Below are 12,633 nucleotides of genomic sequence, written 5' to 3'. Positions count from 1 at the left end.
CTTGGTGGGCATAAACCGAACTGCAGCTTGTACCCCTTTTGAATGGTGCGTAGGGCCCAAGGCGAAGTATTCGTGAGATTTTTCCATGCATCGAAATATTTTACCAAAGGAACCAGGCTCTCGAGCCTGGCTTCGGGTACCAATCGGGATTCGTTCTCGACCCCCTGAAGCGGATCTCTGGCAAGGTTTGACCGAAAACGATTCTCGATGGGCGGATGCGATTGCTGCCTGGCCGCAAGCCTGTGGGGCAGACAGAGCAGCGTGCGTTCGCTGGAAACCGATGCGTCCCGAAGCGCACTTAACGTCGGGATACAGACATCGACTTCCTGAGGGCTCCCCTGAGGGGAGGCTCTTTCGGTTTCGTTCTCGACACCCTGAAGCGGAGGACCAGCAGGGAATAATCGAAAACCGTTTCTGATGGGCGAACATGAGCACTGCCTGGCCACAAGCCATTGGGGCGGACACTGCAGCGCGCATTTGCTGAAAACCGATGTGTCCCGAAGCGCACTTGACGCTGGATACAAACATCGATTTTCTGAGGGCTCCGCGGAAGAGCAATTCTCGCTCGTCCCTCCAAGGGGGATAGCCCTGTTATTTTTGTCTCGTTTTTGATACCCTGAAGCGGAGGACCGGCAGGGAAGAATCGAAAAACGATTTTTGATGTGCAGAAGGAACACTGCATGGCCGCAAGCCTGCGTTCGGTGCTTATCATTTTAATTCCTCAGAAATAAATGTAGCCATAAACACTGTATTAGTGAAACACGGTCTGAATGGTAGGCTGAATTAAAATATCTAACTTCCGATATTCAAAAGTCAGAAATATTTCATCATTTTAATTTCTTAAAATTAAATGCAGCCATAATTACCAGACAATACTGTTTTGTGTTAGGCTATCTCGTAATCCACACGCTGCCTCGGCAACGCGAGATTCGAGTCGTTCACAATATATTTGGCTTCCAACCCAAGAAGAAAGTCAACAGGTGCGAGGCTGAAACATCCGACAGCGCACGGATATACGCGTCGAGATATTTCTCAATGAACACAGCCAGCACCCTCGGGAGCGACTGTTCATGCCTCGCACACACACAGTATCTTTATTGCAAAGTAGACACGTAATCCGAGCAACTAGATTCTGTATTGCAATGTAGACCTTTGATCTACGCGCTGCCTCGACAAACGCGAGATCCAAGTCACAGAATCTTATTGCAGAGTAGACCCGTAATCAACGCGCTGCCTCGGCAAACGCGAGATCCGAGCCACTATAGATTCTATATTGCAACAGACCCATTTGTCCCAACAGACCCCCTCGAGTGCTGCCAGCGCGTGCTGCACTCCCAAACAATGTGTAGGCCTACACAAACGATGTGTGTCCCCACCCGTGATATAACGAGGGCAGGGATCCACACACCGAGTGAAACTTGGGCTCGCCATAATATATATATATATATATATATATATATATATATAGTTGTAATGCTTTGTGACAGACAACACCAAATAAGACAGACAAGTCAAACAGAGAACGCTTTGCTGAAGAAAAAAACCTGACATCTCATGTGTGCCGGTGTCCTTTATAGCTTCCGCTTGTATGCCGTCACACATTACGTCATGACGCAACACCAATCAGAGATTGGCTTAGTTTCATTCATACTTCAGAGGCGCTACGCTGAGGGGCGTTCCCCCGAAGTGTCAATCGACGCAGTCCGAGTTCCCTCGAAAGGGAACTGTAACTTAACTCCACTGATCAGTCACCTAGGTGTAAAAAATAATGTATTGAGGGACTCAAATACAGGTTGATTGTCGATTGATGTCTTTGTTGAAGCTACTTTGCATCATTTTTTGCAGATGTAGTTACAATATTATTTTATACAGGAAGCGTTTCAAGTTAAGTGAGCAGTTCTCAACATTATTGATATATTGACTAATTGAAACATTGTTTCTAGATTTGTTCATCTTTAAAAACATTGTTAGTGCATTGCTAATATTTTGCAGTGTTTTTTTTTTCATCATATTTTTGTCAACAGTATGTTTCAATTGAAATAGATTAATTCTCACAATAATGTGACTTTTTGCCTCGTCTTTGGTTGACAATTTACTGACATTCTATTAGTAATTTTGTGAATAGATTAACACTGATAAGATGGCAACGACATACTGACCTCTTGCCCTGGACTGATCTCCTGCACAGCCCGTACTTCAGCGTTGACACCTCTGTATGTGATTATGACATTGGGACAGCAGCTGTGGTTCATGAGGGCAATGCTAAGAGAGCAACAGAAACACAATACAGGAATGTGAGAGACTTTTGGTCTGGATAAAAAGTGGATACAAATAGTGTAACAAAAACCTCAGAGAGCTTAGATTGTAAAGGATGAAGACAGAAATGGGAAAAATTAGAGGTTGTAAAAGAGTCTGACAATGTCCCTACTCAGACCTTATGGGATGTGTTTCTCTATAAGTAGACTCTAAAAATGCTGGATTATGCTTTCGACCCAATCGCTGAATTGAGACTGTTGGGTAAGGAAGCTGGATTGATTTGACCTACAGGCTAATTTAGGTTTATACACACTCATAATCAGTAACCCAACGGTGCTGGGTTGGGAATGCGGATGTGAAAGAGAGCAAGCACATCACGCAAGTTCCAGCGGTTCCCTACAACGGGTTCTCAACTCTGGCACTTGACCTGTCTATAATGTTCTAGTAATCCTGAAGACTTAGTTTAGTTTGTTCAGGTGTGTTTGATTAGGGTTGGAACTGAACTCTGCATGAGAGTGGACCTTGAGGGCCAAAGCTGAGAACGCCTGCTTTACAACTTTGCCTATCCATGTTCTGGGTACTCATGACAGGAATGTGTAGAAAACACGCAACCTTTCAAAGTATAGTCGACACATGCACACTAGAAGGTTTCATCCTTGTCCAGTATCTGCGCTATTTCTCTACAGAAGTTATGAAAATGTCTTTGTACTTGTTTAAACTTGCTCATATCTCTAAACTCACAAGCGCTTGTCAACATGGGTTATTGGATCTCCAGAAGTTTCAGTGCAGCCAACTTGTAGGCAACTAATTAGTGCCCCAAAAAAAAACTTTGCAGGAGCACACAGAATATGCAGGCTGCGTGTAAACTATGCTGTTAATAATATCTACGTCACACACAGTGTACACACTCCTTAGCTTATGCATAAAAACTATAGTGTACTGTAGACTTAATAGGCTTTTGCTTGCAACATCCTGTAAAATATGACCTTTTTCATGTCATTTTGGTTATTTAGATTATTCCTTAAATAAACTTCTGCAAATGGATTTCCAACCTACTAGTGTCTCAGATATGTTAATAGGTCATAAAGGCAAATAGACATTTTTATATAATTTATACTGTGCGTGAGTGAACATTTAATTTAATTTTATAAATCAACTCATTTTGGAACACTACTGTTCTTTTTTGTTTGTTTGATCTTTCACTCCAAATCAAATTCCAATTCAACTGATGAAGCATGAAGCATGACCAATTCAAATTACAATTCATTAACCTATTATTCCTATTCTTATTTTGCTCTTTGCGCTTTGCAAAAACATAAAGCCTTGTGAGAAAAGCACATTGTCAGAGAGATTGTGTATGTGTTTACTTGTGCTTACTCTGGAAAAATAGCTAAACCCAAGTTTGAGAGCTCCTCGTCCTCCACAGTAAAGCCGTTACAGTGAACCTGTGTGAAGGAGACACAACATAACATGCCAATATTTTACTTTAATTGAATAATTTAGGGTTAGATTAATTTACATTTTGCGGAGAACCCTTTGGTTACTGTTGCTACATATCTTACAGAATATCCCAAGAAAATAATTTAGTCAGATTATTTGTAAAAAAAAAAAAAAAATCATAAAGTGCCAATAATGGAATAGATTGTTGGCATTTATGCTGGATCCAGAGTGAGAAGCCGCTGCATTGAGAACAAGTCTTCTGCAGGACGAGCCTTGAACCTGAAGTCGCTGGCCTTCACCTCGTCGCCTTCAGTCGCCGTACCTTCACCTCGCCGCCTTCAGTCACCGTACCTGCTACGCTTTCCGGCGTCTATATCCTTTAACTCTGCTGAGAGTGTGTGTTTGCCGTTGTGACTCACACTCTCTTTCTCTTATCTAAAAGAGCAAGCGTCTTTTTAAAGATGCCTCATTCCTGTGGCTCGTGCCGAGCCGCACTCAGCGATGGGGACCGCCATGTCATCTGCATTTCCTGTCTGGGTGAGGATCATGCAGCTCTCGCTCTCGCTGACGGCGGCTGCCATCATTGCGAGCTATTGCCATGGTGACTCTGAGGACTCGCCTGGCATTTTTTCTCTCCGAGTCTGCACTTCCACCCGCTATAGTGCCGTGCCATATAAAGCGCCGTACTCAACGGGTCCCCGAGCCTTCTTCAGCCTGCGAAAGCTTGCCGGTTCACCTGCCAGTTTCGACAGCTTCACTCTAGTCGCTCACCGATGGACAGTGGCCGCCGTCCGCCACCGCTTCCGCCATTTGTGACGACGAGATAGCTGCTTCTGTGGAGGAGGACAGCTGCTCTATCCTGGCGTCGGACAGTGAGGATTGGGCAAGCTCTGTGGACCTCCCCCCTCTGCCCGCGAGTCGTCAGGGAAACGGGCCAGCATCGAATCCGAGCTGATACATCTGCTCTCACAGGCCGCGGCGAGCCTCGGCCTTGAGTGGAAGGCGCTCACGCAGCCAGCTCTCGCGCGCTCTAGCTCTGCTGGACGCCGCCCCCCTCCGCGTTGGCCCCGGCCGAAGATTGAGATAAAGCCCGAGGCCTCAAAGTCTTCCTAGCCCTCCTAGGTAAGCAACGGTGGTCTCGCCGCGGCCAGACTCGCAGCGAAAATGTTTGCACGTTCAGTTCCAGAAAATGCGACTGTTCCAGTGTATTCTGCAGTAAACAAGCCGGTACCACGGCCCGCTTGCCTGCACACAAAAGTCGTTTTCACGGCGACCCAGATAAATCACATGATGTGTATTTTCTGTATTCCGGCCACGGCCGATGGCGTCAATTGTTCATTACATGTAGTGAATGTGCCCACAACTCAGTGCCCACAAACGCTACACAATGCATGTCCCACAGTTTTTTGAAAAACGAAACCAACACACATTCAGTCATCTCAAAGCAAGGCAAGGCAAGGCAAGGCAAGTTTATTTATATAGCACATTTCATACACAATGGTAATTCAAAGTGCTTTACATAGAAGAAATTCAAATAATCAAAATAAATCAGAATAATTAAAACATAAAATAAAACACAGTACAAACAGTCGGACGAACAGTGGTACAGTGCTCATTCAGTAAATGCACAGCTAAATAGATGTGTTTTGAGTTTGGATTTGAATGTGACTACTGTAGGAGCACATTTGATCTCTTCTGGAAGCTGGTTCCAGCTGCGGCCTGCATAATAGCTCACCATGCTTAGAGTGAACCCTTGGTATTTCTAGCTGATGTGATCCTAGTGATCTGGTGGGTTTATATTCAGTGAGCATATCAGCAATGTATTGAGGTCCTAGGCCATTGAATGATTTATATACCAGTAATAATACTTTAAAATCAATCCTAAATGTAACTGGCAGCCAGTGTAAAGACCTGAGGACTGGTGTGATGTGTTCATATTTTCTGGTTCTGCTCAGAATCCTAGCAGCAGCGTTCTGTATGAGCTGCAACTGTCTTATGGTCTTTTTGGGAAGGCCAGTGAGGAGTCCATTACAATAATCCACCCAGCTGGCGGTGAAAGCATGCACAAGTTACTCTAAGTCTTGACTAATTTTTGCAATATTTTTCAGGTGATAGTATGCTGATTTAGTTATTGCTTTGACATGACTACTGAAACGAAGGTCTGACTTTAGAGACGCACCCAGATTCCTGACTTGATTTTTAGTTGTTTGACCCCTAGACTGAAGGTATGCGTTCACCTTCATCTTTGTTTCCAAACGCAATGACTTCAGTTTTGTCTTTGTTTAACTGAAGAAAGTTTTGGCACATACAATTGTTTACTTCATCAATGCATTGGAACAGAGAGTTAATGGGGCTGTAATCGTTAGGCGATAGGGCTAAGTAGATCTGTGTGTCGTTGTTTAATATGGTCTTATCCAGATTGCTCTTTTTCAGGAGGGGCTTGACAACTGCGGTTTTCAGGGAGTTCGGAAAACTCCCAGAGAGAAGTGAGGCATTTACCACTTCTAGGAGATCTGCTTCTAAGCTGTGTAACACATTTTTGAAAAAAGATGTTGGAAGTGCATCAAGGGCGCGTGTTGATGTTTTAAGGTGCTGTACGGTTTCTTCCAAAATTTTGCCATCAATTTATTTGAAATCAGACATGGTGACTACTTTCTCAGGCTGTTGTCTGATCTGTCTGACCCCAGCGCAACTAAAGGATGAGCTGATCACCTTTCTGATATTATTGATTTTCTCAGAGAAGAAAGAAGCAAACTCACTGCACTTGCTCTCTGAGAGCGTTTCACTGGGAATCTGGCTTGGGGGGTTTGTCAGACTCTCTACAGTAGCAAAAAGAGTGCGTGTGTTGTTTATATTGCTGTTTATAATATTCAAGAAGAAAGTCTGTTTAGCTTTCCCTAGTTCCTTACTGAAAGCATGGATGCTGTCTTTGTAGATGTTATAATTGACTACAAGTTTTGTCTTCCGCCACATACGCTGTGCTTTTCTGCATTGTCTTTTCATATTTTGCACTGCTGTTGAGTTTCTCCAAGGTGCTTTTTGTCTGCCATTCTTCTTCCTGACTTTCATAGGAGCATTATCATCAATTACACTCTTAACTTTTGAGTTAAAAGAATCAAGGAGAATATCAACAGAGTCAGCAGATATGCTTGGTGTTAAAGATATAGCCTTCATAAATAGTACACAAGTGTTCTAATTTAAGCAACTCTTCTTGACAGACACAGATCTAGCTTCAATGGTAGGAGAGATCAATATATCAAAGAAAATACAGAAATGATCAGACAGTGCTACATCCTTAATAACAATCCATGAAATGTTTAGACCCTTACTGATAAGTAAATCTAGAGTCTGTCCACGATTATGTGTGGGTCCATGTACATACTGAGTCAGATCAAAAGTTTTTAATACAGTTTTGATTTCTTTAGCCATATTGGTTTCTGCATTATCTATGTGTAAACAATGATAAGTAAAATGTGTGGCGCACCTTTTAACACAATACCCAGATATTTGAAAGATGGGTAATTCCCAAATGATATTTGCTTACATTGATAGACCTCTTTAAAAAGAGCAGCTAAACCCCCACCTCTTCTAACAGCTCTTCAGACACTCATAAAAGTAAAGTTCGGAGGGGCTGTTTCATTGAGGACTGTTGCACTGCAGCTGTCTTCTAGACAAGTTTCATTTAGCAATTTTGAAGGCCTAATCGAACAGCAATAGAGAAAGATACCGGCACACTGGGTTCCCGCTTGTTCTGTAAACATTTGAGAAAGTTATTGTTATCATAGCGGGGACCCGACACATATCACTGAGAGCTGGTATCAGTTGTTTTTTGATCACCTCGAGCCGCTGGAGGAGGGTGTGGGCCCTGGCGTTGTGGCAGCGACCGAAGAGTTCTCACAGGGGGAGGGGGAGGGCGAGCTGGGCCCGTAGGCTTTGGTGGTTGTGGGGCCTGCCGTTTTTTGGTTGGTATCTGGGGGCTTGCAGCAAAAGAGTGGGATAGTCTAGCTCCAGCATACACCAGTTGTTCCATTTTATCTGAGAAGCACAGAAGTGGAGATGCTGGAGAGAGGGATAACGTGTCTGTTGAGAGGGCCTGTTGCTCTGGTGTTATTGGAGGCTGTAATATGCTGTCCTGGTTTCCTTGGCTGTTTTCCAGAAAGTCATCCTTGGGTGCTGAAGCAGTGCTAGTATGTCACAGTCTGTCTGTGGTGAGCTCTGTGGGCAGGGCTCAGCTGATAGTGTGTCCGTGAGCAGAGGTTGTTATGGCTTAGTGGTGTTATCATTGTCCTTGTGTGATGCATCAACCGTATGTCTATTCAGGTGCTGAAGTGAAGTCATGTGGTCATTCATACTGTATCCAGGTGTGTGTGTGTGCCATTCAGGTTGAGTGGATTGGCACACATTGCAGAAGGATGACGGAGGGAGAAGTAGATATTATCCTTTAGCACTCTTGAACCAAGGTGTTTGTTTGGGTGGTGGCCATTCTGTGGAAACAGTTGCCTCTGACTCCAGAAAAGATTGAAGTTATCAATGAAGTTCACTCCTTTTATATTGCAGGTTTTTTGCAGCCATGTATTAAGCCCAAGCAACCGTGAAAACCTGTTTGTTCCTCTTGCTGGAAGTGGTCAACTGATGAATGTTTGAACTTTCAGTCTTTTAAGTGTTTCAAAAAGTTCATTGAAATCCATTTTAAGGAGTTCCGACTGCTCTTTATGAATATCATTCTTCCCCATTTGAATGATGAGTCGATTTGCAGTCTTAAGTTTCATAAGAATGTTCTGAAGTTCCCTGTTTACATCAAAAGTTGTTGCTTGTGGAAGGCATCACGTAGTTGTATCCCTGCTACTAATGTTTCTGATTATGGAGTCGCCCACTATCAGAGTCCTAGGCTCGGCTGCAGTCTGAGCTGAGTGCCGCTGTCTTCTCGACCTTGAGCCCCAGTTAGCATCAGTGTTAGCTACAGGCTGATTCAGTCTGTGTTCATTCATCAAATTTGGGGATTCCTCATTCATTAATACTTCAAATCTGTTCTCAAGATGTATAGGCGGTGGTAGGAGACCAGTGTTTGCAATCCTTGTCAGAGCCGTATCTGGGGTAGAGGATGCTATTGCGGCAATATGTGGTGCACGAGACAATCTGATGTCTCGAGTGCCTTTGGGTCTCGCTCCCTGTTTGTGCCATCGATTTGTAAGTCGATCGGCTTGTTTCTCTATACTCAGTATAGCCTGTCGAGGAGCATTAGATTCATGGGACTCACTGGCTTTATGCTGAGGGCGTCCATGACGAAGCTCTGTTGTGTGTTCCGTCTGGTTTGGTGGTCCCGCAATTAACTTTGTTTCAAGAACTGCAATCTTTTGTAAAAGTCTGTGGCAGTTAGAGCAGCAAGTAGATTCCAGAGGAGGCATTTTCTTATCATTATGAATGTCCTGATGGCAGTTGTGTTTTCTCTTCCCCGGAATATAAGCTTTCAGTGGGTGGCTGGTCGAATAAAAGAATTCTGCTTTTGTTTTTATTTTCTTTTTTTGTAGTAATCCAAGCGTTTGAGCACTGTGCTGATTTGCTGAAGTTAAACTTAGGTGATAAAAGGAGATAAAATATAAAAATATAAAGGCGATAGAGCAAAGCGCGGAGCAGTAAGCAAGAGCATCCGAACAGTAGCTGACCAGGAAGTGGACACTATGAATGTCCCGCGGTTTCTGTAAAAACAAAACCAACACACATTCAGTCAGCTCAGGCTGACGGTGTTTTCTGTGCAGTAAATGTGCCCGCTGTTCCGCACCCACGTTCTCTCACAGACAAGTTGAACCCCACAGGGTTTTGTCCTGCTCGCTCCCTCTACGCAAACTGCCATGGAGACATCGAGCGCGGCCAGCGACTCATGTCGATTGTGCATTACATGTAGTGAATGTGCCCACAACTCAGTGCCCACAAACGCTACACAATGCATGTCCCATGGTTTTCTGTAAAAACGAAACCAACACACATTCAGTCAGCTCAGGCTGACGGTGTTTTCTGTGCAGTAAATGTGCCCGCTGTCCCGCGCCCACGTTCTCTCACAGACAGGTTGAACCCCACAGGGTTTTGTCCCGCTCGCTCTCTCTACGCAAACTGCCATAGAAAAATCGAGCGCGGCCAGCGACTCATGTCGATTGTGCATTACATGTAGTGTATGTGCCCACATCTCAGTGCCCATAAACACTACATAATGCATGTCCCACGTTTTCTGTGAAAACGAAACCAACACACACATTCAGTCAGCTCAGGCTGACGGTGTTTTCAGTGCAGTAAATGTGCCCGCTGTCCCGCGCCCACATTCTCTCACAGACATGTTGAACCCCATGGTGTTTTGGCTCGCTCTCTCTCCGCAAACTGCCTTAGACAAATCGAGCGTGGCCAGCGACTCATGTCGATTGTGCGTTACAAGTAGTGTATGTGCCCACAACCCAGTGCCCACAAACACTACACTATGCATGTCCCGCAGTTTCTGTAAAAACTAAACCAACACACATTCATTCAGCTCAGGCAGACGGTGTTTTGAGTGCAGTAAATGTGCCCGCTGTCCCGCGCACACATTCACTCACAGACATGTTAAAACCCACGGGGTTCACCCCGCTCATTTTCTCTTCGCAAACTACCATAATGAAATCGAGCGCGGCAAGACCGCCCGCTGTGATCAGCGCGCCCTCAGCACAGTGTTTACAGCACACCGGAGCTCTCCGGCTGCCACTAAGTTGCGGCCAGAGCCCAGATCTCATTTTACCCCAAGCGGGGTATCAGAATGTGTGCTGAACACTATAGAGAGAGGCTATTCGCTGCAGTTCGCTCGACGTCCCCGCCTTTACACGGCGCGTGTCGAAACTACGGTAAAAAACGAGGTAGCTCATCTACTTCGAGCCGAAATAGTGAAACTACTGAGCAAAGGGGCCATAGAACCTTTATCTCAGGCTCAGAGCGAAGGGGGTGTATACAGCAGATATTTTCTGGTACCAAAAAAGACGGGGGTTTCAGACCCATTCTAGATCTGCGGCAACTGAACAGAGTGCTTGTGAAGCGCCAGTTCAAAATGCTTACAACCAGGAAAATACTCGCGCGAGTTTGCCAGGAGGACTGGTTTATGTCAATAGATCTGAAAGACGCTTATTTCCAAATACAAATAGCGCCACGTCACAGGCGTTTCTTGAGATTCGCCTTCGAGGGCCAGGCATATCAATACACAGTCCTGCCGTTCGGCCTGTCCCTGGCACCCCTTACATTTTCGATGTGCATGGACGCGGCTCTCGCACCCCTGAGACTTCGGGGCATGCGAGTTTTGAACTGCTTGGACGATTGGCTGATTCTAGTTCGATCACGATCACGTCTCACAGTCAATTGGGCGAAAAGATCGCTATCTCCCAGTCAGAAAATGTCTTTTCTGGGCACAGTACTGGACTCGCTGTCTATGACAGCGCACCTGTCGCCGGAGCGTGGACTGAACGTTCATGCGCCCACTGCAGTCATGGCTGAAAGCGCGAGTTCCACCTTGGGCATGGGCCTTCGGTCTGTTTCGCCTCAAGGTCGATCTGAAATGCGTCTCAGCTCTGGAACCTTGGAAGGCGATCGACTGGTATCAGTCAGGCGTGAGCCTGGGGACTTCCTTGAGTGTGAAGGTGGTCAGAACAGGAAAAGCTTCTACACATAAACTGTCTGGAAATTATGGCAGTCGACAACGCACTGAGGCGTTTTTGTCCCCAAATAAAAGGTCACCACTTCCTGGTCCGATCGGACAACATGTCAGTGGTGGCCTATATAAATCACCAGGGCGGCATCAGGTCCCGAAACCTTTACAGGCTGACGGAACGCCTGGAGGCTTTAACATGTAAATGAAAATGTTGTGAGCTATACAAATGCAAATGAGGGTAGCAGGGGGAGTTTTACCCCAGGTGACATTTTTCTAAAAGGTATAACTTAATTCTATGAAAATCTCTGGTAGAAATAGATCAGGCTCAGTATAGCGTAATTATAGACTCTTACATTTAGGATTGATTTTAAAGTATTATTACTGGTATATAAATCATTCAATGGGCTAGGACCTCAATATATTTCAGATATGCTCACTGAATATAAACCAAACAGATCACTTAGATCATTAGGATCCCATCAGCTAGAAATACCAAGGGTTCACTCAAAGCATGGCGAGTCCGCTTTTAGCTATTATGCCAGACGTAGCTGGAACCAGCTTCCAGAAGAGATCAGATGTGCTCCTACAGTCACATTCAAATCCAGACTCAAAACACTTCTAGCTATGCATTTACTGAATGAGCACTGTGCCACTGTTCGTCCGACTGTTACTGTATTTTATTTTATTTTATTCTAAACTGTTTTAATTATTTACTGTATTTTATTTTATTATTCTAAATTGTTTTAATTATTCTGATTTATTTTGATTATTTTAATTTCTTCTATGTAAAGCACTTTGAATTACCATTGTGTATGAAATGTGCTATATAAATTAACTTGTCTTGCCTTGCCTACATTTTAAATGTATATATTTAATGAAAGTATGCTAGATTAATTACTGCATGTCATTAGCAATGGCCAATATTGTGTAAAAAAGATACACAAAACAATTTATTTCAACAACTAATTTTATTCAGGCTTTGCCACAAAGGTAAAATGTGCATTCCATGCAAACAACATCACAGTCTCCTAGAGCTCAACCACAGTGCATAGTGGCATGACTACAGTGATCTTTTCTTTGGTCTTGCTTAAATGCACAGTGGATGTGTTAACCACACATCTCCCAGCAATGCGCTCAACAGGCAGAAATTATGCTGGGTATGACATGTCTATTCCCTGCAAGCTCCAAACTTCTATTGGCTTTCCATAAAAATATCTGTCCGGGTGGGGATGAAGCCAGGAAACTTGCGCAATAACATGTTTGAATGCAGAACCTTTTGA

The 12,633-nt window shown here is 44.3% G+C and overlaps 1 protein-coding gene across 1 annotated transcript in view; it reads right to left on the bottom strand.

The window, feature by feature from the left end:
* smyd2b (SET and MYND domain containing 2b) overlaps positions 1–12,633 on the bottom strand; it is a 68,717-nt gene that overhangs the window by 31,344 nt on the left and 24,740 nt on the right. Inside the window, exons 6-7 of the mRNA XM_077219621.1 lie at positions 3,634–3,701; positions 2,160–2,262 (exon numbers count right to left, since the gene is read on the bottom strand). Coding sequence (XP_077075736.1) covers positions 2,160–2,262; positions 3,634–3,701 — 171 coding nt within the window. The remainder of the gene's footprint in view (positions 1–2,159; positions 2,263–3,633; positions 3,702–12,633) is intronic.

The sequence above is a fragment of the Siphateles boraxobius genome, unplaced genomic scaffold (genome assembly GCF_051911475.1).
Source record: "Siphateles boraxobius isolate OS27281-9 unplaced genomic scaffold, OSU_SipBor_1 8, whole genome shotgun sequence".
Classification (NCBI taxonomy): domain Eukaryota; kingdom Metazoa; phylum Chordata; class Actinopteri; order Cypriniformes; family Leuciscidae; genus Siphateles; species Siphateles boraxobius.
This window is presented reverse-complemented; position numbering and strand designations above follow the sequence as displayed.